The sequence below is a fragment of the Rhizomucor pusillus genome (assembly GCF_041956525.1).
Source record: "Rhizomucor pusillus strain CBS 183.67 unplaced genomic scaffold VTP01scaffold_29, whole genome shotgun sequence".
Taxonomy (NCBI): Eukaryota; Fungi; Mucoromycota; class Mucoromycetes; order Mucorales; family Lichtheimiaceae; genus Rhizomucor; species Rhizomucor pusillus.
Genome location: NW_027192171.1, coordinates 159,348 through 184,344, shown reverse-complemented (window position 1 = coordinate 184,344; position 24,997 = coordinate 159,348). Strand labels below are relative to the sequence as shown.

The 24,997-nt window shown below is 44.9% G+C and overlaps 10 protein-coding genes across 10 annotated transcripts; 5 read left to right on the top strand and 5 right to left on the bottom strand.

Annotated features, from left to right (window-relative positions):
• Nucleotides 1-1,256: 1,256 nt before the first annotated feature.
• On the bottom strand, nt 1,257-6,395 carry VTP01DRAFT_6178 (uncharacterized protein; the record flags this gene model as incomplete). Its single annotated transcript, XM_069385050.1, has 17 exons — nt 1,257-1,412; nt 1,470-1,591; nt 1,649-2,043; nt 2,093-2,533; nt 2,595-2,870; nt 2,927-3,085; nt 3,143-3,400; nt 3,460-3,557; nt 3,611-3,927; nt 3,982-4,161; nt 4,233-4,455; nt 4,521-4,976; nt 5,038-5,155; nt 5,217-5,686; nt 5,742-5,909; nt 5,965-6,164; nt 6,218-6,395. 17 exons carry the CDS (start codon nt 6,393-6,395, stop codon nt 1,257-1,259), a joined length of 4,215 nt encoding a protein of 1,404 aa, XP_069234706.1.
• A 181-nt stretch (nt 6,396-6,576) lies between these two features.
• On the top strand, nt 6,577-7,516 carry VTP01DRAFT_6177 (uncharacterized protein; the record flags this gene model as incomplete). The annotated part of the gene is made up of 4 exons (XM_069385049.1): nt 6,577-6,720; nt 6,781-6,933; nt 6,992-7,279; nt 7,337-7,516. The coding sequence occupies 4 exons, from the start codon at nt 6,577-6,579 to the stop codon at nt 7,514-7,516; spliced, it is 765 nt and encodes a 254-aa protein (XP_069234705.1).
• Nucleotides 7,517-7,586: 70 nt separating this feature from the next.
• Nucleotides 7,587-9,410, bottom strand: VTP01DRAFT_6176 (uncharacterized protein; the record flags this gene model as incomplete). Its single annotated transcript, XM_069385048.1, has 4 exons — nt 7,587-8,455; nt 8,516-8,726; nt 8,786-9,186; nt 9,248-9,410. 4 exons carry the CDS (start codon nt 9,408-9,410, stop codon nt 7,587-7,589), a joined length of 1,644 nt encoding a protein of 547 aa, XP_069234704.1.
• Nucleotides 9,411-9,915: 505 nt separating this feature from the next.
• On the top strand, nt 9,916-11,220 carry VTP01DRAFT_6175 (uncharacterized protein; the record flags this gene model as incomplete). Its single annotated transcript, XM_069385047.1, has 2 exons — nt 9,916-10,206; nt 10,264-11,220. The coding sequence occupies 2 exons, from the start codon at nt 9,916-9,918 to the stop codon at nt 11,218-11,220; spliced, it is 1,248 nt and encodes a 415-aa protein (XP_069234703.1).
• A 1,073-nt stretch (nt 11,221-12,293) lies between these two features.
• On the top strand, nt 12,294-14,433 carry VTP01DRAFT_6174 (uncharacterized protein; the record flags this gene model as incomplete). The annotated part of the gene is made up of 8 exons (XM_069385046.1): nt 12,294-12,404; nt 12,470-12,715; nt 12,784-12,895; nt 12,950-13,344; nt 13,409-13,566; nt 13,631-14,018; nt 14,092-14,249; nt 14,313-14,433. The coding sequence occupies 8 exons, from the start codon at nt 12,294-12,296 to the stop codon at nt 14,431-14,433; spliced, it is 1,689 nt and encodes a 562-aa protein (XP_069234702.1).
• An 822-nt stretch (nt 14,434-15,255) lies between these two features.
• On the bottom strand, nt 15,256-16,335 carry VTP01DRAFT_6173 (uncharacterized protein; the record flags this gene model as incomplete). The annotated part of the gene is made up of 6 exons (XM_069385045.1): nt 15,256-15,323; nt 15,411-15,511; nt 15,562-15,699; nt 15,757-15,892; nt 16,128-16,164; nt 16,255-16,335. The coding sequence occupies 6 exons, from the start codon at nt 16,333-16,335 to the stop codon at nt 15,256-15,258; spliced, it is 561 nt and encodes a 186-aa protein (XP_069234701.1).
• Nucleotides 16,336-17,946: 1,611 nt separating this feature from the next.
• Nucleotides 17,947-18,528, top strand: VTP01DRAFT_6172 (uncharacterized protein; the record flags this gene model as incomplete). The annotated part of the gene is made up of 1 exon (XM_069385044.1): nt 17,947-18,528. The coding sequence occupies one exon, from the start codon at nt 17,947-17,949 to the stop codon at nt 18,526-18,528; it is 582 nt and encodes a 193-aa protein (XP_069234700.1).
• A 97-nt stretch (nt 18,529-18,625) lies between these two features.
• On the bottom strand, nt 18,626-19,549 carry VTP01DRAFT_6171 (uncharacterized protein; the record flags this gene model as incomplete). The annotated part of the gene is made up of 3 exons (XM_069385043.1): nt 18,626-18,960; nt 19,020-19,161; nt 19,238-19,549. The coding sequence occupies 3 exons, from the start codon at nt 19,547-19,549 to the stop codon at nt 18,626-18,628; spliced, it is 789 nt and encodes a 262-aa protein (XP_069234699.1).
• A 96-nt stretch (nt 19,550-19,645) lies between these two features.
• On the top strand, nt 19,646-20,380 carry VTP01DRAFT_6170 (uncharacterized protein; the record flags this gene model as incomplete). The annotated part of the gene is made up of 1 exon (XM_069385042.1): nt 19,646-20,380. The coding sequence occupies one exon, from the start codon at nt 19,646-19,648 to the stop codon at nt 20,378-20,380; it is 735 nt and encodes a 244-aa protein (XP_069234698.1).
• A 16-nt stretch (nt 20,381-20,396) lies between these two features.
• On the bottom strand, nt 20,397-24,707 carry VTP01DRAFT_6169 (uncharacterized protein; the record flags this gene model as incomplete). The annotated part of the gene is made up of 12 exons (XM_069385040.1): nt 20,397-20,685; nt 20,752-20,918; nt 20,972-21,136; nt 21,199-21,374; nt 21,434-22,557; nt 22,622-22,782; nt 22,840-23,235; nt 23,290-23,345; nt 23,408-23,615; nt 23,671-24,130; nt 24,185-24,598; nt 24,670-24,707. 12 exons carry the CDS (start codon nt 24,705-24,707, stop codon nt 20,397-20,399), a joined length of 3,654 nt encoding a protein of 1,217 aa, XP_069234697.1.
• Nucleotides 24,708-24,997: the final 290 nt, after the last annotated feature.

The window sequence follows — 24,997 nt, the reverse complement described above, 5'->3', positions numbered from 1 at the left end:
AAGGAGCAATTCGCGGCAGAGTCAGACTCCTTCAAACGACGATCGAGCGTTCGGAGGGAAGGTCTCGTATCGAAAAGGTATAGATCACTCCTGCCTCCAACACCCAGGCCATTATCAGCATGAGAGATATGCCTCGTCCGATATCTCTTCGCAAACAGCCGAAAAGACTAGACGGAACCATCTAAGGTAAGAAAGACGCTATCGTAGGAAGTATACCTGGAGCCAACTTTTGGATAGAAGACTTGATTGCTTTGCTAAAGACGACCGAGAAAGATGATTGCCTCGTGGCGACGCACTTTGCTGGTCTAAGCGCCAACCATAAAGATATTCTCCATTTTGTCGGATAAATATCATGCGCAGGGTCATAAACTACAGCCTTCAAGCTCTCGGCGATCTACAGATAAGACTTTGTGTCTTCATCCGAGATTTATGTCCCCGCTATGCAAACATCTAAAGATGCTTCGTTCTGATGATGTCGACACCAACGATGTTTGCATATGGTTTCTTGTATACGTCTGTCTTGTATTCGCATCTATTACCACGAATTCGTGTAAGTGCTGAGCCTGAGCAATGTTGACTTTCTCAGCGAAGAAAAGGGTCTCTGTGAATTGTTCCGAAACGAACTTCACAGTGATGTTCACGAAGATATTTGCCAAGCTAATCGATCGTGCTGCCAGGCGGTCAATTTATTGAACGTATGAGAACGCAAGTTGTTGATATCTTTCTTCTCGTCTCGCAAAAAGCATCGCAATTCGTTTTTGGCTGCGCTTGAGCTCCAATGAGCTTGCGATGCTGATGGAAAAGTACTGGCGTGCTTGTCATTTCATTGTAGTGCTCGTCTTTAGCAAGGATCGCTATCCACGTGCTTTATCTTTTGGACTCTCGGTAGTCACTTTGCTTTGTTCCTGAAATGCCCATCACAGCGACGTTGTAGGTACAGGTGCGCTTTGTTACTGCTCATAGTCGTCGATTATTGCAAAAGAGAATGGGGAGAACTCGCTTTACATCCAATGTGTCCCAGACACCTTCTCAGAAATTATGTGCGAGAAGACCGCTGTTTTTGCGTCTGTAGTAGTTGCTTTTGTAGTCACAGGTTGATTTAGAGCCTATCGCAACACATGTGGATTTTTCTTCTTTGTGGCCTAGGCTCCGTTTGCTTTCAATTCCCAATATTGGCACATTATCGATATAGATGCCTGTCTTTGCAACTTTCGGAGATATAGACAATAAGTATTCGATTATACTAGTGCTAGAGTCTATGTGCTAGCCACGACATCAACTATTGTCCATTCGTGGCTATAGTGTATTGATCGTGAGTGCACGTCTTCCGCGTGATAGAGGAATTCAAAGCGTCCGCGAGACAAGAAGCACACCGGTAGACTATGAGAGGCGATGCCGTTGTTTGCCGGGATCTGGAAAAAGATGTTAGCATATCTTGTAAACGTACGTTCCTTGCTGCATAAGCGTACCTCCGGCAGCACTACTTGCTGCAACCCTTGGGTGAGCAGCTTGCCAGATAAATCGTATTCCTTTGCACCATCATTGTAACTTTGCACGGGTTGCACACGTAAGATCAGCTTGACAGGATGCGCTAATAGTCATAATGCCATTTAGTGTAAAGTAAGTACAAGGTGAAATAAAAACTTACGTTGACGATTCAGCAGGGATATCTGCATGGTCGAAAACTCATTGGTACTGCATTGGAAATTTCTGTCAGCCAGTTTCCTCACGTCGGTTCCTTGCAAGTCCACTATAAACTCTATATCCTCCTTTTTCAAAATACTGAGCTGCATTGCTGTCAAGCGCAGTGATGGTCGAAGGTTCAGTGTCCCCTGCCGACCGGTGGAGCTGCACCGCCATGTAGCCTTGATTCGACGTAGTAAGTTTTCACGATACCAAAAAATTTGAAGCTTCGAACGTTCTTGCTCCGGTGGCATTTTTGGTGCTTGAGAGACAACGAATTGCTTGTTAGGCTGTAGGGAAGGAATAGGCTGCAGGCATTCGGATGGGGGAAGGTATATGCGCTTCACGGGCAAAATCATTCTAGTGTCGGATAAGTGTTTGATCCCGAACGGCAATGAGGAAACCATACCTCTTCGTTGAACCAGGATTGATAGTCACTGTACATTGAATCTTGTTTTCATTTTTATCATCGCTGTTATCCACTACAAAGTTAACTGCAAATGGTACGGTCCAAGTATTGCGCACATCCAGCGTCACCAGGCAATAGTCAACTTTGTCTTGGTCGTCACCATACTGCCGAGTTATCAGGAGCATATCTTCCGCAGCCTGCTCCGCGTTTTCATCATACCCAACATCCAAATACTGGAGTCTCTTTGTGGCAGCTCCCATTGCATCCTTTCCTATAGGAGAGTTGTGTCGTAGATACAGAATATCCCAGTTGAGAGGTTCGAGGTTTTGGTAGACAGTAATCAAAACAGGCAGATAAAGTTGCCGAGTGAAAAATTCTGTTGATTCCTGCTTGCCTTCCCTGTTAAGGTAGCCATAGTCGATTTGAATAGTCCCTCCGGTGCTGTTCATGCCAGTCAGTGTAAACGTGTAAACGAAGAAGCAATGTAGAGCATCTCTCTTACCATCCGCGTTTGCCATAGACATCCACTTGCACCTGCAGATGCTGACCAGGGGCCAGAGATATCTGTTTACCAATAACCTGTGCATCCTGATCCTTACATCCTTCCCACGAGAAAACATGCATGCCCCTTGTATACAGCTCTATCTCGTATTGCTCCTCCATAGGTAACTCTGGATTAATTGGTAAAGGATGGAGTGTCGTAGAGTCGACAAATGATAGTGTCATTGAGTCCACGAGGACATTGCCAATATTTTCTAGTTCGATCGTGACATGCGTTCTAGGTTTGAAGGTTTCAGTAAATGGTTGCAGAACCGAAAGCCGATGATCACTTACACTTCACCGTCATATAGCATCACTGCATCGTGCAACAAAGAAGTCGATTTGATTTTGAGCAACGGTTGGTCATCAATAACTTGAAGTTCATAGAATTCTATCGGTTTCATTTCATCAGATGTTTCCCGCTTCCTACTTGATTGAATAGCATTGAGACCACTGTAAGCAGGCACACGATGTTAGTTGGAGCTTTTGTAATTATCTAGAAATGTATACCTATGCTTGAATTTTACAAAGTTTGTCTTGCCCTTTTCTTCCTTAAAGTTTTTGCTTTTGTTGTCTTCTACGGCTCTGACTTTTTGACCATAGTCCACCAGAAACTCTTGCTCCGCAAATCCGGCGATCTTAACAATGCAGCCACGCACCGTGAGCGTTCCCGTTTCCTCAGGCGTACCAGTCAACCGCATGGTAAGCGCGCCATTAGCGGGGATAGTAGCGGTCGCTGGTATTGCATTGAAAGGAACACCTGAAGTACTAGTTACTTGTCAGGTGCTATCCATCAGGCAATGCGCGGTTCAGAAAAGTTGACTAACCTTAGTACAACATTTTGCAGTTCCAAGTCAAAGCCGAAAGGGTTTGACAGCGTTACTTTGAATTCGCTTAGTTCACCTTTGACCAATATGACTTGTTGCTGCAATCTCGTTAGATAATATATCTGTCAGTTAAAAGCGAAGGAAAAAATACCTTGTCGTCTCGCTTTTGTGTGAACGGATTGTAAATAAATGGATCGCCGTTATTAGCATTGGATGCGCTCGCTCGATTATTGCTAGTCTGCAGTGAGTGCTTGTATACAGCTTTCCGTGCTATGGGCATCACAGCCTCCACCGAAGATACGATGTTCACTCCCCAGTAGTTGACACTGTTCTCGACATGTCCGACCCTTTTGCCCATTGCGACGATCCTCTGTATTGAAGAAGCGAGACGTATTTGTTCCTCCTTGGAGATATATTGATAAAGATTCTTCAGCAACACCGTCGTATAGTACAACACAGCTCCGTAATCTTGGATCTTCAGTTTAGTCGACTCCTGCGCGGGAACTATTACAATTTTCCTACCTGGAAGTGCTTCGGCGACGGAAATGCATTGTCTCAAGATATTGATCTGCAGCTCAGGCCATCCAAATCTTAATTGTTCTTTGGCTGCAGCTCCCCGTACGCCTTGACTTTTCTCTTGCTTGTCATCATCTGCTTGGCCCTGCATTGCTCCAAGCGCACCACCGTCGTGTACATTTCGTTCTGATCAAATACATCCCTCCTATTTGAGTCGCTAATCCAGGGGGTAGTGTTCACTGTGCATTATTGCATACCTCCTAGTCCATAGACCTCGCAAACGCGCTTCAGAACTGCTAATATTCCACTGTCGTTTTTTCCATAGTCCTTTTTGCCTTGATCACGCGAGCTGGCAAGTGTAGCTCTGCTCTGAATCAGCAACGGTAACATCCGATTGACACTTTCATGCATTAACCAAACAGATTTGCGATGATATCCGATGAAATCTAGCACACTGGACATCTGAGTCATCAGATTAATCTAATATAAAATGGATTGAGAAACATGTTTAAATATTCTGTAGTATCCCAATATATGGGACATACCTGATCCAGTAGAGACAGATCATCAAGTGGCACATTCCAAATTCGTGTTACCCAGTCCGAGATATCCGATCGTGCAATGCCGCTTGCTTTGCGCTCGTTTAAGGTCTCAATGGATATGAATCCGCGAGCATCGTTTAATTTATTGTCGGGCATAATTTTGCCCTGTATTATTAGCGAGAGAACCCGATCGCTCCATCCGCCGTTAGAATATATAGTTTGCAAAAAGCGTGCAACTTTGACGCAAGCTTCGACGTAAATCAAGCTCGGCATTGGAATGGCGGACGTCGAACTAACTTTGGAGTAATGCTGAAGCAAAGTATTGTATCTCTCTAGTACTTCGGATACTGTCGATCTAGGACCGGTCAGGAGGGTAGAAGATGGCGTTTCTGCTGAAGGTGAAGAAGGCGTGTCTGTTCCACCTTCGCTTGGCGCACTGCGGCTGCGGGAAACAATATGCTAGATGAATAACAGGTGCCAATGAGTATATGATGTTTGCATGCATATCTGCAATGCTTACCCCGACATCAGCGTGCAGGTATTCTAGCAAAAGCGTTGCGCAAGTCAACCCTTCTAAAGCGCTCCCCCACCATAAAAAGTCAGATGTAGTCTTGGCTAACTCTATCGCTTGGGTATAGCTAATATGAACATATAAATGAGTTCATGCATCTTGTACAAGTGCAATATCATAATACTTGCTGATTAACAGCATCAGGCAATCGACCAGCCAACAAATAGAGATCAGCAAGCAATTTCTTGATTCGACCAGGCGTCCTTCGTTTGGTTTTTCCATTATCTCCTCCAAGAGAGCCGCCTTGAGCGCTGCTGGAACGAGTCATGGTTGGCTGAATGGATGGTAACGGGGGTGACATTGGCGACCGCGTTGCGTTTGGTGCATACTTTTGACTAAAGGAGCCGCTACGGTTGGTTCCTGTGGGCGTGGATGCTCGTTTCAGCAAGGATGACGATGATGACTGGACAGGGCGTGGCGGCTGCGAAGCACGATAATTACTCTGGAGCGCACGCGATGATGAGCTCGAATATGTTGATGGCCCAGGAGTACTCGCAGATGGTTGAGGAATAGGTCCCGGTGCTTCCTGTGGTTGAGTAACGTAGTAAGCTCTCGGCATAGGCGATTCCAATGATTGCAGATTTTCGATGCGCCCAGCCTATCGAATACAATGAGTTCCGACTGGAAAATCCACATTGACGCTGGTGTCGTACCAATAACGAGAACTGGCTCAATATCTCACTGGCAAAGTCGCATATCATGGTGCTCATATAAAACGACATGTTTCCAACGTTGGGTATCATGATCAAGCCTTTAGTATCATCAGGTTGCGTCTCTGTTGGATCAAATGCAAAACATCTTGTTGCGATCGCTGTAGGATACTAGCATAAATATTATGAGAATCACCTTCCTGCATTCGCATTGACTGGATCCAACCTTATGTAGAGTGTCTACAAAGTGCCGATATCCTTCCCCGAGACTTTTATCTTTCCAAGCCTGACAATCCATGATTCCAATGACACCAAAAATGCGCCGGTGTGGTTGAAAGTCTTCCAAATACGCATGGTCTCGCGTGTACGTCGTCGTAAACTGGAACTGCATCTGCCCTTCCTGAAAGACTTGGCTGCTAAACATGGCTACAAGACTGTAAGAGCCCGAGAATGCCACGATACTGTAGCGCGAACATTACCACCGGCGCCATTCTGCAAGTCAGGCGTGACATCTCCGAGTCGAACGACGCTGAAGGTCTTTACAAGCTCTACATGTTTCCAAAACGTGGAAGACTTGATGGGTGGGACGGGTACCAACAGCACACGAACCCGACACGACGAGGTAATGTTGATTGCCAAATCCATCGTCTCAACCATGAAACTGTGTCAGCGACAGTGCCTGGATCCCATTTCTGTGGTTACACACACGCGCACACTGAGTTTGCCGAGATCGTCCAAGCAGATAGAATAATGAAATTGAAGAAAGTATTATATACCATCAACTTTGCATTTCCCTCTCCCTCTTTCCATCTTCTTCCAGCAGCTTTCTCTCTCCATAATGTATACTCCAAACTTGACTATTTACAACGAACTATTACTTTGCAGTATAGTAACTGCCAGTATTTATCTTGTCCGTCGTGAGACGAAGCCAGAAACCAGCATGGGGTACTCCAAGTTTGCCAAAACTGAAGATAGAAGGACGGTATGCAATGGAGACCCTGACTCTTCATGAGAATTTCGTGTTTTTACAAATGATGGTTAGATACCTTCACGCGAGGGAATGCTCTTAATTTATGCTCCATCTGCGTCTTTATCGTTTCTTTCGATCATTTTTTGCATGTGCCAAGGCAATCACCAGCTAAACGTCCTAAGTATTGCGATTTTGAATTTTTTGCATTATTTGAAGCGTATCTATGTATGTAAAGTCGACTACTGAACTGGTTGTGCCTTTAACATTTATATCGGATTTCTAGGAAGTTGTATGCGTTCATCGTTACTCTGGCGTTACTGTAGCAAAGGACGCTTCATGCATTTCTGTATCCTACACTGCCTTTGCATTCATGTTGTTTCAAATGGCTGTGAATGTACCAGTCGATTCTATCTCTGGACTCCAAGTCGCTATCGGCGTTGTCCTGTTTGTGATTGGGGAGTCTGCGAACCATTATCACCATCGCATACTTGCAAGCTTGCGTTCTCCCAAGGATAACTCCTACAAGTTGCCTGAAGCTGGCCTTTTCCGTTATGTTTGGTGTCCACACTATGTAAGCATTTGCACAACGTATATTCTTGAACATAGACTAATATCAAACGTAATCCAGCTAGGCGAGATTGTATCCTTCTTTGCGTTGGTATTGGTATCGCAAAACATGTTTACCTTAGTGTTTCAGCTTTGCTCCACTGCATATCTGATAACACGAGCTTTGAATACCCAATCATGGTACCATACGCGTTTCCCAAATATCAGCAAACGAGCAGCTTTAATCCCATATATTATTTAGATGCTTAGTATGATTAAAAGAACATGGAGTTAGGTTTGAAGTAGATGATATGATCGGTAATAAAAGATGATTATGGAGCAATTCCCAGCGACGCGGTGATGGAGGAGCCAATTGCCGCTGCCATGGCAGCAGTGACGCCAATAGTTGTGTAGGTTATTTTCTGAGGAGTTGAGATAATGGCAGCCACAGATCGTCGTACTACATGTTCGACAGGACCCCGCAAGAAAATGTAAAGGAGCACCCAGTAGACGGCGCCTTTGTATGCAAATGAAAGCCGAAAAAATCGTCTTGTGAGTCGCAGAAGTTTTTGTTCTATCCGCACGACCTGCACTCGCACAGGCGCCAGCGCATATGCTGACTGTGGATCATCGGGTGGTAATAAATGCGGAAAATGAGGTGTATGCGGTCGAAATTCGGCAAGTTCATGATTTTCAAATGTTTCCTTGTCTTCTCTGAGCTCACTTAATCGTTCCTGCTGCACGGCTGCTAGGCGATTCGCTAATGCCAAGCTGTCTATGCCTTGATCTACTGGATATCGTTGCGTTCGTCCGGTCATGAACGATGTCAGAAATGCTGCCCCCATATGCAGACCTGTCCAATTGTATATATTGGAGTAACCTGACGGCGGTATTCGGCGGGTGCTCAGGACAGGTAGATACAGCACGGTGCTGCTTTCTGTCACAGCGTTCAACGTTGGAGTTACTGTACCCGGCGTCGCATACGCACTGGCAGAGCCCTCGATTTCCGATAAATACGACGGAGCATCGAAAAATTCATCAGACGATAGCGATGCACTGCGCGACGATCGCACTACTGTTGGCGTCAGGGCGGGTGAAGCGAGGGCCGGCTGCTCGATGATATGTGACGGACCATGGCCATATTTATCCAGTATGGCATCATTTTCAAAACCCCATATATAATCATCTTTACCACCAAGCTCTATTTGATAAAGATGTTGTGTAAGTTCTCTTGCTCTCGGATACTGGTCAAACTTCGTACCTTCAAGCAGGTTTTCTTCTGCAACGATCTCGAGCACTTCTTTCGCTGAAGGAAAACTGATCCGACTCCGAGCTTCGTCGTTCAAGAGATATTTTATCATTTGCCAGAGACCTTGATACATCCATCCGAAATTCATGACATATATTGAGCCAACAAAACCTGGAAACCGCTTATCCATTATTTCCATGATCGTTTGTACCAGCTGCGTGTCCTGAAGAAAAGATTCATGCATGAGTTTTGATCCTAACGTGACACAAATGGCCAACCTACAATGGGAATAAATGGCGCCTTGCCAATGTCGATGATAACAACTATTTGAGATACAAGTACTCTTGCTTCCCCTCGTTGCTCTCTTTCCTCGGTAATATCCAGCATCATCTTCCGTGCCATCTCCATGACAAGGCATGCATAAGGCCGAATCAGGTCTGTCAGTGTCTTCGACTTGTCCCGAAACTGTGGAAAGTATCGCATCCGTACAACAGCTACGGGCCGGTTGAGACGATCATGCTTGTGGAAAAACGCAAAGCCGTTCTCGAAAAACTCGGTCGGTACAGACTGCCAGGTCAAATGCGCAATGTTATTTTCTTGTCGCCACAGGATTGTATCCATAACTCTCTCAATCGTCTTCTCCTCATCAAAATCGCAATATCGCAAGTACCGAAAAATAGTGACTATAAGTAGAAGCTATGGTTAGGACGAGGTAAAGGACGGTGAAATGCGTGCTAGGCTTGCCTTTGTCTTTAATATACTGCCTTGCGTCTTCGAGATCAGCTGGGGCAAAACCTAGCATCTCGACGTTTCTCTGCAGTTCTGCTGTCAATCGATTGATAGAGTCATTGTACTCGATATACTGCGAGTTTAAGAGTTCGGCCTTTTCTTGCAGTGTGCGTAACATTCAAAGAAGGAAAATAATGCTGGTTACAAAACAGCGAGCATGAGCGCTTATTGTATTAATCTAATCACCGAGCTACTTCAAAAAAGTCAAAACCTTACACTGCAGTTGCTATGCTCTCCATTACAGTCAGTTAGAAGCATTATCGGAATACTTGGTAGTAATAGCCGCATCCCGAACTTTTAAAGCTTTAAGGTTTACAAATTCCAAATGACTTTATATATCTGACATCCATCCATAAAAGCAACAGCCTCAGAGTAAATATAGCCGCGTTTTGCTTCTTCTAAATGATCTCCTTGTGCATACCGTAAATATTTAGTTGTTAAATGAGCTTGAGGCAAGTTTTACTTTTGTGGATCTCGGAAGTCACGCTATCTAAAATCGTCCCACTGATCGCTTTGGCTGGCTCTTTCCACTTTGCCGTCTTTTCCCCTTCAGACCCCAAACCCCACTGCTTTACCTCACCTCCAAGCCATTCCAATCTGGTACCATACCTCTTTAATTGGCCATGCCGACATTGTTATCAGTGTCTCGATCAGATCCTGTACCTGTACCTACCATGGGCGAGGAGCAGCCATCTTCTTATAAAGAGATTATTAAACTGCTGGCAGCGCAAGCTCCAAAACCGTACGGAGCAATTCCGCCTTTGCTAAAGAAACGTAAAAAGAAAACCAAAAGCAGGCGTGTGGACACATCGCAGGAGCGGAAAGACCAGCAGAAGCCGATACGTCGAATGTCTCACGTAGAAGACTGGATTGTTGTCGACAGCAAGGAGAGTTTACCGGACGAAGAAGAATTGGTATGCTATATTGCAGAAGCTGCTTCCCAGAATGCGTTTTACTAACGTATCCGTTAGCTGAGCAAGTCACCATTCCGGAACTTCTTGTCAGCCGACTTTTTGACTCAAGTATTGCCGCTGCATATGCCGCCGCCTTCACTGAGTGACCCGACCTCGTTGGAGCCTGAAGTGCCCGGGAAATTGCCGCCGACCCTGCCACAAAAGCCGCCTCTGGTCACCGGCCGTGAGAGTCCTAAAACGTTGCACGAGATTGGCGTACAGAGCGTGGACGATGCTTCCGACGAGGAAGAGGAATTTGACGAAGAAGACGAAGATGAAGACGAAGATGAAGACGAAGAAGTGGACACAATAATGAGCAAAAAGGGTCGAAGCCGGCTACATCCAAAATGGAAGAGCGATGGTGAAGAAGACGACGAAGATGCAAATAGCAAAGGCCATGGGATTGTCATGAAATCCAGTGTCAGTGCAAGTAGTAGGTTGCTAGCATGCCACCATGAGTTGGTACGGAGGCATTCGTTGTCATCATTTACCAAGGCCAAGACGCCGTCTACATCCACCACTCCTTCATATGTCATGTCTTCCTCGCCTCCATTGCATACGGATACACAGCAAGTCAGATGGATGCAAACGATTGCACAGCTGCGAAAGTCCCTCGTGTTATCATCTTCCGTTTCATCACCCTCCCGCGTTACATCCACTGCTTCACCTAAACTACCGCCTAAAAAGAAGGATGGCTTTATTCCGATGCCACCTGCCCCGCGACGCCCTCCCTCTCAACGTCGACGCTCAGAAGCAACTACCCAACCACGATTCAACCCTGAAACTAATACCTATATCCGAGATACCCGGTCCAATCCTGATCACTTGCGAATGATATCATCTGAACTTAATATGATGCGTGCCCGTAAGCTTTTAAGCCCGTTGAAGCCACGGGGCTTTTTACCAAGACGTAAAGATCCGTTCGTGCGGGGAAGTGGACGAAAAGAATCGCGTCTACGTTTCGAAATGCTATGATACATATATTGTCTACATGTTTATACATAATCTATAAAATTCGCACGTAAAGTAGAACGGGAACCGTGATCTGCCTTTACATAGTAACAAATCCAGACCGCTTTTACTCTAGTTTTCTCTATCCTAATCGAATGCTTGTCGCAATATCACCTCCGTCTGTTTGAAAAAGACGACCTTGATTGTGCTCTTGTCTCTAAAATGGTCAGTCTATAGTCTACCTTGTTCTTGCAGACATGTAGAGTTACGAGAAGAGGAAAAAGGGACGTGGACAGGCACAAGGCAAAGGATATGGTCGGTTGTTGAACTATAGATGCTGCTGTCAAATGTACAAGCTTATTACTGCGAGCTGATGAAGACAAGGAGAAGATCCGCAAAAGCTTGGCATTCGGAAGGTACTGTAGATGGCTGGGTGGTTATATGACAGGGGATGGTCTATGGGGCAAATCCTGTCTTTTCAAAACGTCTCCCAATGGAGATCGCATTTCCCAAAATAGTATCGCGCATTGGCATATCCAGAGCTGGTTCACTCTTCTGCTTCATACCAAACGTCAATTAAATGCAGCCTGAGACTTCCACTGTTATCAACCACGAGAAGAAAGTGAGAAAATCATGTCGAGCACATGAACACAGGAACTTTTACTGGATACTTGACCACCGGCCCGCAGTATCCCAAAAACACATTCTACATGTAACAGATACATGTGTTGCAGTATTGGGGACGAGGCTATTTTCTGAGAGAGAGAGAGTATCGTCCGCTGTTCCAAGCAAGCAGAGTTAATGCAGACTTTGAGCTTGCGTTGATTTGAGAGCTCGTTTTAAACAGGTAATGTGCATAGCGGCAAGAAGGGTGGTCACCTCTCTGACAATAATAGACAACTTTCTGCAAATGGTGATAATGTAGTTTCAAGGGGTGGATTAGCCAGAATTATCCAGGTTTGATCGCAAGATGTGTAAAATAAAGCCATATCCGGTAACGCTGTTTTTCTTAAATCTTTCTGAGTTTAATCCATAGATGGTTCCATAATGCACTGTCTGCTTTTCTTCCCATTTCCCATCTATTTCTCCTTCTTGGTATGGAATTATTCAAAGGCCAAGAAAAAGAACAAGAGGACTCTGTTGCGCTGATAAGCGCCCACGATCAAGAATGGAGAGATACAGAGTTCTTGCAACAGCAGCCTCGGAATGTAACTATGAATAGCAAGATGCATGGATTTCTCTCTTTTGTTTAATAACCATGAGGGTATAACAGAAAATATGCCACCGGCTAATGCTTGCAGGTGTTTTGTGTACGATGATCTTCGGAGGCATGATCATCGGTGCCCTATTCACAGCGCCTATGCTGACTACAACGACGACGACGACGAGTGAAAAAGCACCTCGCAATATCATTTTTATGATCAGTGATGGGATGGGCCCTGCCTCTGTATCATTTGCTCGAAGCTACTATCAGTATATAAACAAACTTCCATACGACTACCAGATGCCGCTCGATACAGTAAGTGTGATATCGCATTTTAAGGCGACAAATAAGGATAGTTCTGAAACTGATAGACTTGGCGCTAGATCCATGTTGGCCAGTCACGAACCCGGAGCTCATCCACGTTGGTGACCGACAGTGCAGCGGGAGCCACAGCATTCAGCTGCGGTCTAAAGACATACAACGGTGCAGTTGGAGGTAAACATATACAAACTTAGTTGTTATATCCATATTAAGCAAACTTCAAAAAAGTGGCACCCGATGGCCATCCTTGTGGCACTATCCTCGAAGCTGCCAAACATCAGTTAGGAATGAAGACCGGGCTTGTAGCAACTTCTCGAATTACCCACGCTACACCGGCATCCTGGTCAGCCCACGTGATCGACAGAGACGACGAAGACAACATTGCAGTGCAACAAGTTGGCGATAATCCAATAGGTCGCAGTGTAGATCTCATGTTTGGTGGAGGGTATTGCCACTTTCTACCCAAAGAAGATCCCCGCGGCTGTCGGAAGGATAACCGCAACGTACTCGAGGAGTCGACGCAAACTTATGGCTGGCGCACAGTTATTGTCGAAAATCGTACCACGTTCGATGAAATGCCGATGGAGGATGTTTTGCCAGCAATAGCGTTATTTTCTTCCGACGTAAGCAAATTCCACATAACTTGTTTCAGATGCACTTTAAATGTACTAACGCTTGGAAACAAAGCATATGTCCTATGAGATAGACCGGGATGCTACAATCGAGCCAAGCTTGACTGAAATGACCAAAAAAGCTCTAGATATCTTGACGGTCGGAACGGCTTCGCAGGACAAGGGATTCTTTTTGATGGTTGAAGGCAGTCGTATTGATATGGCTGCTCATTCGTGAGTCTGAAACATGCATGCTTCGTTGCCAACATCGATCTAATTCTAACAACAAAATTATCAGCAATGATCCGGCAGCACATTTGCATGATATCCTCGAATATCAAAACGCAGTTGCCCTTGTCAAGGAGTATGTTGACCAGCATCCAGATACCTTCATGATTTCGACCAGCGATCACGAAACCGGCGGCCTCTCGCTTGCACGGCAAGTATCTGCGGCCTATCCTAAATATCTTTGGTTTCCCGATGTATTGGCCAACGTCAAAAGTTCGACAGCAGCGCTTGCAAAGGAGCTAGCTTCTGGCGCTTTAGATGTACAGAAAGCCATTTCTGAGCTTGGAATTAGCGATGCAACCAAGGAAGAATTAAGCGCTATCTCCAAAAGCATACACAGTACCAGCGCGACAGACAAGTACCTGAGCGATATGATCTCCATTCGAGCAGAGCTGGGGGTAATTATTTTATCCTATATCTCCGGTGATATGCAGATCAGAAACTGAACGTCAAAACGTGCATATTCTTTAGTGGGCAACGCATGGTCATAGCGGTGTTGATGTTAATCTTTATGCATACGGTCAATGGTCAGATCGCCTTGTAGGAAACCACGAAAATACCTACTTGGGTCAGTTTCTGGCAGACGTCTGGAACCTAAATTTGACTGATACCACAGAGCTACTGAACGCGTGAGTTGCACAATGTCCTTCGTGGAGTTCTTCAACATTAACAAACTAATTATGGTTCTGCAGGAATGATTCATCCTTCCACGTGAAAACCGTGACGGACGATGTCAAGAAGAGCTACATTGAACACCTCGATAAATACAACTCTAATCCAGCATTGTTACATCATTACCGGCCATTCCCCTGAAAATCGCGGATATTGATACGCTTTTGGCCTGGAGCCCTATGCAGTTAGCATTAGGAAAGGGTCGCTCCCTTTCTCAAGAGTCCTTTGTGCCTTTCCCTTTCTCTGGGCTCACTAGACATTACGGGGAAGAATTCGTCAGAATATCGGAATTTATGTTGACTCCTCGTAATCTTTTTATATGCACTTCTTCCAAAAATTAATGTCGCTGCAATTTGCCATTTTGGTGTATGAATGTATTATGAAACTTCACGAAATGCGACATTACTTTCGGGAAAAGTGTATAAGTAGATTAGATAATGTGCTATAGAACCATTTTACAGTCATCCAAGAATGATCAGATGGTCGGCACCTACAGTATGTCTTTTTCTGCTTTGTGTCAACATGAATAAACTACTGTACTTTCTTCCTCTGTGTTAATACATGCTAACCGGTTTCAACTTGCACTTTATTGCTGGTTAGCTCTTTTAATGATAATGAACACATGTATCAGGGATAACAGGGATATGTCTTTGCGCCTTGGGAAGTGAATCCATCGAATTTGAGCGTTATCGTCGACTCTGGTAGATTCTTCCATGATCTCTTGCAAGTAACGTCTTGCCCATGATTGACGATTTTGGGGACGTATTTATTATTCTGGCACTTTTTGTTTTCTGCCGGCCGCTTCTGATGCTGGCACCGTGAAGAAAGAGGGTATCAGCGTCTTCGCGCGTCTTACAAAAGATAGAGGTCGTGGCTGATTATCATTCTCAATCATCGCCATAGTTTATTCCATTGTGACCCTCGCGTGCCAAACCGCCTGCAGTATCTCCGTGATTCGTGCCTTTAGGTTTCCTGCAGCCGATGGATACCGGATCCATTCACCATCTCCGAGGATTCGACAAACGTGGCCTCTGGGACAATCCATGATCAGCATCTTCATTTGAGGCCTGTAACAGTTATCGATAAAGATCACAAATTATCGATTTAAATCTTCATACCTGACAGAATGAAGTCTACAGTCTTGGCTTCTCGGATCTTGCCTGGTGCTATCTCTGCGAGTGAGCCAAACATGTCCTTTAAAGTCTTCGGCAACTTTAAACTGGCTACAGTCAGGCATTTGTTGCCATTGACATCAGACCGGCAACCTACTTCAATGGCTCCAAGCTCATAATTCTTCCTTCGAATAGAAAGTCGACTTTAGCCCCAAAGCGCTTTCTGGTCGTCAATTTCGATATGCTTCGGTCCTCATCGACTCGGTCCGAACTTGCTTTTGACATCTTTTCACCTCTAAAGATTTATTTATTAAGGAGTCAACTTTCGGATTATAAAATATTAGTAACGTACGTTGCAACGTTAATCTCTGAGCTATCAAAGCAATGGTCGATAATTGACCAAGGGCGTTTCAATAGGTAGGATTCGGAACGATCTTTATCGAAATATCTGTATTGGAGAAGCCGAATTGCGCTGAAGATGGCCTCGTCTGCCCAGAAAAGGTTCGGTTGTTTTATTGGATGGAAGCAAAATTGATTTTTGTGAAAGATCATCCAAGCTGTTCTGCACGAATTCAGAGCTTTGCCCACAGTAACTTTATTTTACCACTTACAAGTCCGTCATATCCATGGAGATAATCAACTACCTCTTTTGGCAACTCGCTTGGTTTTGGAAGATTACATGCCCATATTTCGTCGAGTTCAGCTTGCGTGAAATGATCTTACCAGACAAAATCGCTAGCATCAAGAATAAGAGAATGTGCTGGACTAAAGGTGTGCATTAATAGTGGAATATTAGTACCAAATCTGCCTCTGCATGTCATGATACATACTGTTCAACTTTGCAACATACTGCAAACTTCTCCATTTCTTGCTCAACTATCTTCTCGGTGGATAGCTTCCAGCACTTTTCGGTATCCAATGAGCTGTACATTTTTTTTACTTCTGAAATGTCACTACTCTTCATTGAGTATGAGCTGGAGTTCGTCGATATCGTTGTGGACGTGGTTGCAGCTGAGCTGGATTGCTCATCGCAACCCTGTCTGAGTTTCTGCGCGGGCCATCTTCAAGGTTGTCTTTACTAGCGACGAGGGTCAAGGGAGACGCTCGGTGCTTAACGGTGACGAGGTCTTCCAAGTGGGCTTGGATGACATCTGGACGGCTTTAATTCTACAGACTAACTCTTAATTCTGCGTATGTATACCCATGCAACTGAAATTTGCTCCAGCAAACTGGTTAGTCTTCACTAACGCCACTAACGTCCCTTTTTCGGATATCCGCTACGTTTCCAGACTTGACGAAGATCGTACAGCAAGAGATCTGGACCAGGTATATTGCATCATCTTCCACGCTGTTCTAGAAAGGGCTGGTGAAGAAATTTTTAATGGGTCAAAAGTGAGTGCATATGGGTGGATGCCGCCGAGTTTGCACCCAGGTTCGTTGGCAATCATGAGCAGAAAAATAGAATAGAATATCTATCGTGCGAAGACAATGATGAATGCAGGATCTCGGTTTGATAAGCAAAAGGAAGAATGGAGGGATGTTCATAGACGCCAGAAACAGACGAAAGCAAGGCTCAGGTTGATACCGTAAAGATATCTGATATCAGTAGAGAGATATCCATATGCATGCTTTGTACTGCAGCAAATAGTCAATTCGTTGTGTATTAAAATGATTTAATGTTCCAACTTACCTTAATCGTTCCATGATTTCTGTTAAGAGACAGAGAGAAAGAAAAGAAAAGGGACAGTCTTGTCATTTTATGGACATGGTGATCATAAGCATCTTGCGTATTTAACATTCAAACGGCCATATGCACATATCCCGAAATATTTCGAGTACTTGGACTTGCGCAGCTGCTTCATAGCACGGTATCTCTTGACAGTCAATGACATAGAATTCGTATTTAATTGACTGGGGTCCATGAATCCACCGCGACAGGCTCCAGAAAACACTACTTCCGTGGTAGTTTTGGGAGAAATCGGCCCATAGCAAGCTCCAAATTTCTAAACTTAAGGTTCTACTATTAAGAACGCGGCAGTTTTCCTATCTGGAATTGCTAGCAAATTTCGAGTTGTGGAAAGTGTCTGTCTGCACGGTCTGAGGAAACGTAAGTACTTTATTCCTTTCCAGGTTTCGAAACCGGGTATGGTCAGGATATCTCCCTGAACTGCATGTACCAAATGTGGTGATGCAGACGATCAACAAGCATGTGTGTACTGTTATTCCCAAATTTGGAACTGATCACAAACGCTGAATATGCATCTTCTTTCGATCGGTCTTTTTATTCCAACAGCGCGGTTAAGGAAAGCGTCATGTATTGTCATGAAAATGAGAACACCATTGGCGTCCAAGGGAGGCCCCTTGCATTGGATAGTGTTGTAAGGGAGGCGTTTTAATTAGTAGATGACACAAAGGCGTCGTCATATGAGACACCAAATGGAAGGGGGCTATTTCAAGATTCGCATATAAACCTAATTCCGAACGTCTTCAAGTCTGGTCTTCTTCTTCATTCGTTACTGCTTCATACCTACATGGAACGATAATGATGGCCGCCAACGTAACGTCTCCTCGGGCCGGCTGGCTGGCCAAACTCTCTTCCTCCATGCCGTTTGGCAGGTCCAGGTGGCAAAGACGCTATTTAGTTTTACTTAGCACAGAACTGAGGATATACAAAGATGAGCATCAAGATATACCATCTCACTGTATCGACTTGCACACTGTTAGTGATATCATTGTCCTTCCCCAGCACCGGATCCGACTTGAGCCAGCAGCGAATGGGAAACCATGGACATTTGCCTGTGCCTGTCGGGTTGAACTTGATGCATGGGTAGAGGCACTGCGTGTACGCCTACCATATCATGCAATCACCACCGCGCCGACGCCAAGGAAACGCTCCGGACCTCCCCCATCTCTATCACGACGCCGGGGCATTTTACTAGCACCCATTATTGTCGATTCTCTTTTATCGGACAACGCTGCCTGCTCTTCATCTTCCAGTAGCTCTCTTATCCAGACACCAAGTACAAGCAACATCTCCTCCGATACCAAGGCCGACGGCAACAGCGATAATAGCCAGATATCTCCTACATTCCTCATGTATAAAGAACTTTTCCACCTCAACTAGAATACTCGACTTGACCCATCCCCTCCCTTTCCATACTAATTTGATCCATATGTAAATTGTTTAATGCCAAAGATAACTATACATTTGTGCTTCTATTTTACAGAATTCCCCACAAATCCTCCACCGCGCCTGCGATCTTTCCACATGCGACTGAAGCTGATAAAGAATATTCCGATACACTGATCTTATCATCCACGTATCGGTCTGCAAAGTCATCCGTGCCGTGAGCCATGGCACCGATGGCAACCACGATGCTCTTGTCCTCCGGGATAGTTGGTAAATAGTCGGCTAGACGCACAGTAGGGCTGTCCCAGGAAAGCGCAATCTTGTGGCTATTGACAGGCAGGTATTTCTCCACAGGGTTTTCAATCACACGCAGCAACTTTTCGTTGCCATTTACCGCACGGATACTGAGTTTATGCAACAATTGAACTTTATGCTAGAGTTAGTCTCCCATGACCATTCATATAACTCGTAATCTCCAACGTTACCCATAAGACCAGCAAAACGTTTGAAAGTTCGCGGTATACGAATGTGAGGATTGACTTCGATGAGGACGTTCTTTTGGGTATGAATAAAGACTTGGAGCAAACCGGCTTTGTTGATTGGACTGTCTAGCAGCGTCAACAGGCACTTTTTTTTTAAAAAAAGGTTATCAGTAAATCATAGGGATTATCGCTCCACTCCAAAAGCAAATGCCGTTCTATACCTGATGCAGAATATCAGGACGAGCCTCGTATGTTTCTCGGCCTGTCTTTTTCAGAATATGCAGATGGTCGTCGACGTTGAGAAGCTGATAGTTGCTTTCTTTGTTCTTTCCAACTTTAAGAGTTTCAAGTGTTGCTTGCTCGAGAACGACGATCAATCGGCGAGTCTTTTCCTTCTCTGCCATCGTCTTTGGTACTTTGGGTTCCTGTGGGATCATATAATTGTCAACATTGCGGGTGTCGCCGACTTTGATACGCTTTTTTGTCTGTTGCTCTGCAATGTTATCGTTTGATCGTTTTTGCTCCTGCGCCATGATGGATTTATGATTAGAATGTAAGAGGAAAGTGAAAAAAGGCCAAAATTCCTGCGGATGGCATATCATGGAAACTTGTGAAACAAGCCACTCTGCATGTCCTCTTCCTTGCCTCATTCTTATGCTCCACATGGCAACAAACGACCAGTGAAAGAAAACATCGAACGATCCTACAAAAAACACAAAGCACGGAATCCGTCCAAGCTTACCCAACTACCCTTCGAAATTATTACTAGCATCTTTATACTATCTTCCAACCCTGAATTGCCGCTCGTCTGTACAGCCCTTTTCCAACAACTTTACCGTAGTCCTGACGATATTAAGCTAGAATGGCTTTTGTTCCGGCATGATAACAATATCACTCAAGCCTTGGAAGCTGGTCTTAGATTTCGCTTCTTTTCATTATCACTGCTGTCAAAATTCGACCTTCGGCATGGTTCCGAAATCCGACTCACGAATAAGACAATACCACCCTACATGTTTGCTTCGCCGGATTACCACGATCTAGTAACAACGCTGCTGGAGCGAGGCGCATCACCACACAAACCTCAAGGATACCCTATCATCAAGTCTGCTCAAATCGGAAATCTGCAAATGGTCAAAACTTTGGTTGCTCACGGTGCCGATGCGAGTGCACGGGGCAACATGGCTCTCAGAGCATGTGCGGCAAGAGCAAACATGGAGATTTTGTTATATTTCTTGGATGATCTTCAAATCAAGCCAGACAGCGATACTCTCAATGTTTGCGCGCAAAAGGAACTGTGGCATATTGTAAAGATACTAGTAGATCACGGTGCAGTTCCTGATATCTCCACAATCAATTCAGCATAAAGCTACTTATTTGTATTTATTTTTCTTGTTTCATGGTTTCATCCCTGTTGGCTAATCGTTTTAACGCTTCCTGCTCTGCCTTTTCCTTGTCCTCAATGCCGACACTCCATCCCTTGTCGCTTTCGAGCCATCGACGCCATTCGCTGGAAGAGGACCCCTCGTTGCTTCGCCGACGTCGCCTTTTGCGGATCAGAGAATCCTCAGAGTCGATAATGTAAAACAGATGATATGATGCTTTGCTAATTTTGTATTGCATGCCGGGATAGACGCATACATCGTCCTCCGTGTTTCGCTTGAGAAGGTTTCTGGATAACAGTGAAGCTCTCAGTTTAGACAACTCTCGTTTCTTTTTAAATTTTTGCACACTATACCTCTTGAGGAATTGCTTCTCCTTTGCATCGTGATTGATACCCTCCGTCGGTACGTTGAAGTCAGAGTAATTAGTTACATATTCGGTGTAAGCCGCTCTGGCATCTGTCTCCAGCGGATAATCGTCTTCATCCAATAGTTGTATGGACAACAGACGAGCAACGGGATCCTGAAAGGACTAATTCAGCAACCTGAGTATACACATTTAGTAATTTCACTTACAAAAACGAATCCAAATATGTGTTCATCCATTGCGAGAACTTCTTGTTCCACACGTGATTTGTAGCGTCCGAGTTGCTGGGCAGTTATACCTTCACCTTTGTTCCGGAATTGTTTAAAGATTTCCATAATGACGAGCGTTTGATTGTTGCAAGCAATAGAATGAAGCTTGGAATTGTTTTGTTAGATCCTGAGAATCAATAGCCAACTTCAATGCACGCGATACTTACATGTCGGGTCAATAGCATGACAAGTTTATCGATGGTAAAGATGATATATGCTTTGGTTCCAAATATATAACGCGCACACTCTTCGAATTTCGCTTGGTCAATTGATCCATCAAAGAAAGTATCAATCAGATCCAACAAAGCATAGTAGTATCCGTGACTGAAATTCAGATCCACACCTAGTATACGATACATGTAAGCATTTGCGGCGTATTCGTCGCATTTGTAGTAGACTTACCGTGCAAAGTTATATTTGGCAATCCAAAGTCTAACGCTGCTTTTGTCATGGTTTTGGTCTTTTCGGGCTCGGTTTGATAATCTTGCGCTAATTGCTTGAACTTTACGAGTCTTTCGTACAATAACTGATACAAGCGTAGGAAGCAATAAAATGGCTTGTTGCCAAAGAAGGTGATTCCATTCGTTGCATCAGGCTCGTCAACAACCATCGTGCCGCTTTCCTGCACCGATTCTTCAGACGTTTTTGCCTGTTCTTTATCTTCCTTGACAGACTTCGGCTTTGACTCGGAATCCGTCTTGTTCTTATGATTGCTGCTGTTGTTACCTGACCGTTGTCGGCGCCGAAGCCTAGTGCCTTCGTAGACTTCGCCCATCGGTTCGTCTCCGTCCTCGTCCATGACATCCACTCGGTCAGCCATATCCACATCTTCATCGTCCAGCGGTTCAAAAAGTGGTGATGCATCTTGTATAGCAAACAAGAGAGGTATAAAGCTTTCCAGGAATGTCCGTAACCGTTCACAATCAGTAGGACTATATACTTCTTGTCGTTCCAAGAATGAAACTACGAGTCGTGACACATCGCGGAACACAACCTTGTCAGGGAAGTCGAATAAGAATTGCGGTGGTACACGGCTATATCCGTCGGCAATGATCATTCGAGAACCTTTTACTAACATATGTTCTCGAGGCTGCGCCTTGCGAATATTCTCAATTTCTTCGATAAGCGCCTTGGAAGTCATGGCCTTCTTGTCGCTCGTTTTGAAGGTCACGCCTTGATGGTCGAGAGCTTTGTAGTAGTTATTAGCTTCGAGCTCACGCCATATCTTGTTCCATTCACGCTGTGCTCGTTTCCATTCGTCATCCTTCTGCTTAAGCCGTTTGAGAAGAAGAGGTACCGTCGGCACTGGATTTTCATGCAGCAATTCGATAACCTCTCTGCCTCGCTCCTCGCCGTATATCTTTTTTATTACGTGCTGATATATCGCCTTCGAAGGTCCACCTAAGCCCAGCGGCAGTCGGAAATTCTCCTTTTCCTCTGGAGACATGACAGAAATCTTCTTGGCAATAGGTTCCAGCAGCGCAATAGTGTTTAAATTCGCTTCGATACTCAAGTCATAGTCGTACCTGATAAACATTCATAAGATTGATCCCGAAGGCAAAAAAGCCTGCCAACGTTTTTCATCGTTACCTCTCATCTTCTACCCGATGCAGCGCTTCTTCAAAGTAATTACGCTTATACGAAATATACTTTCCATCTTCGCTGACCCATCGTGGGTGAGATACATATTCATCGTTGAGCACTTCTCGGCAAAGTAAATCCCGTCCCGAGCAACGCTGCTGTCTTCGTAGCTACATTGCATCCTGTGAGAGGAGCGCATTATTGAATAACATCTACATCGGACTCACTTCTTTGGGAACTCGACGATAGCTCGGTCCATAGGTCTCAAAACGGGACGTATCTGGTTTATCGCGGCGAAGAGGCTGGTTCTCGATGACCACGTCTTTCCCATCATAGCCTACGAGCTTCTTAAAGTACTCAAAAAGCTCACGATTACCGCCGATAAAGCCTTCGACGCGTGTGACAAGTAGGTTTTGATCCACGATTTGTTGGGTGAAAAGATTTAATAACCGTAAGAACGCGTTGTAAGTGGTCTTGTTGCCAATATACTTCTTCACACGATCGAAGAATTCGACTTCCTCTGCAGATACTAAAGGTCGCGATGCCTCTAGCTGCATTTCTTCATCTTCGCCTCCAGTAGCTCCAGATCGAACGCTGGAAATTTGAACATCGACGTCGCTTGCCTATTGTCGCGTCAGTTCCGACATACTTTGTAAAAGCCATTTACATATACTTACTTTAGCAGATCGCTTCCGTCGACTTGTCGATATTCCAGGTATGGATCCGCGTTTAGCTAAAAGAAGGCACTCCTATATTAATAATTCTGACTATGCGGGATCTCGGCGCTGTATTTACCTCCTAGCAAAGTCGACATAGCCGGTGCATGTGCAGCACTCGGTGATTCAGGCAAAAATTGCTTAAACTCTTCCAACAGATCCGTTGCTCCATCAAAGAGGACTTGGACTTGAGCGTATACTTCCTGTATAGGCTTCTGCTCCTTTTGATACGTCTGCAAGATTTCCAGAAATTGCTTGTAGGTATCAGGGTAATCCACGAAACGGGTCTTCCATTGGATGTCAGAACATATATCGCTGTGCAAGCTCTTACAATCCAATTACCTTAATCTTGTTTACATAGTTGATGGCATGATTGAACTCTACAGGTGATCTGCGATTTTCGCTGGATTCTTCCTGCGTTTGCGGTGGTGTATGATGAGGATGGTTATAGGATGATGGGGATTGAGACGTCGCAGCAGCATCGCGCGAGGCCATCGGCGTGCTGGTAGGTTCGCCACGATATGAATTATAAGCGGGCTGTTCTTGGGTGTAAGGACGGTAATAGCGTGATGATGAATCGCCGGGATATGAACTTGATGAAGCAGGTACTTGTAATGGTTCTCGATCTGCAGTAACCGTGGTTCCTGAAGGCGTAGTCACTTTAATCACACAGCGTGATTGACTGTCCATTGAGCAATCGATTCGGTATCCGGGCGGCAAAAACGTATTGAAGCCCGATATCAATGTAGGTCGACCGTGAAATAAAGACGAAACGCGTGATATGACGCCGGGAGTATCAATTCTGTCATTCACATCATTAAAATGAGCTGAGCAAGTTGTTCGGGGGAAAACCTACGTTTGACTTTTAAAGTCTTTCATAATATCCAGGAATTTGTTGTATATTTCTGGCTGGTCCGAGAACTGGATCTTGACTTGATCCAAATATGTGAGAGCATCCTTGACGTTCAAGGGTCTGTATCCGTTAGGTTGAGAACTTGTTGCAGGTTGTTTGTTGCCTGAAGGTGAAAGAGGAGGTGGAGGAGAGGAGCGAATATCGGATGCCTCTTGTTTAATTTCCACTGATGGTTCTGGGACATTCGTACTAGAATGTGATGCTGACTGTGCATTTGTAGTTGGAGGCAAGTGCGTGAGTGCTGTGTTTCCACTTGTTTGTTGCATAGGATGTACACCTGGGCTGTAAGCAGCAGCGTTTGAAGGGACGTCTGCAACTGTGGGAACTGTCGCCGAAGGTCCACTCGTAGCTGCTGTGCTGCTAGTACGTTAAATACAATAAAAAATCAGAGTTTTGTATGACGGAGACAGTTTTGCTCTGTTGCTTACCCAGGCAACTTCGGCGGGTAACCGTGTCCCTCTGACATGGTTGACGTTTCGGAGATTGAGGGGAGAGAGATTATATAAAGCACACACGCGTGATAGGCTTAACGAAAGAAAAGCTTATAGCAAGGTGGCCGTGAATAGTAGCTCTGGTTGTGCCTTTAAAGACGGCTGCGCGTAATTGAGAGATTGAGCGCACGTAGAGAAGGAAAGAGGGGTGGGCAAGGCGAGGAGAGAGAGGGACTGAGTTCTATCTTTCAAAAAGCGCGAGTAATACACAGTCACTCTGGAGTCGCCGCGCCAGCTCCGCGACTTTACATATTGTCATGGGAAT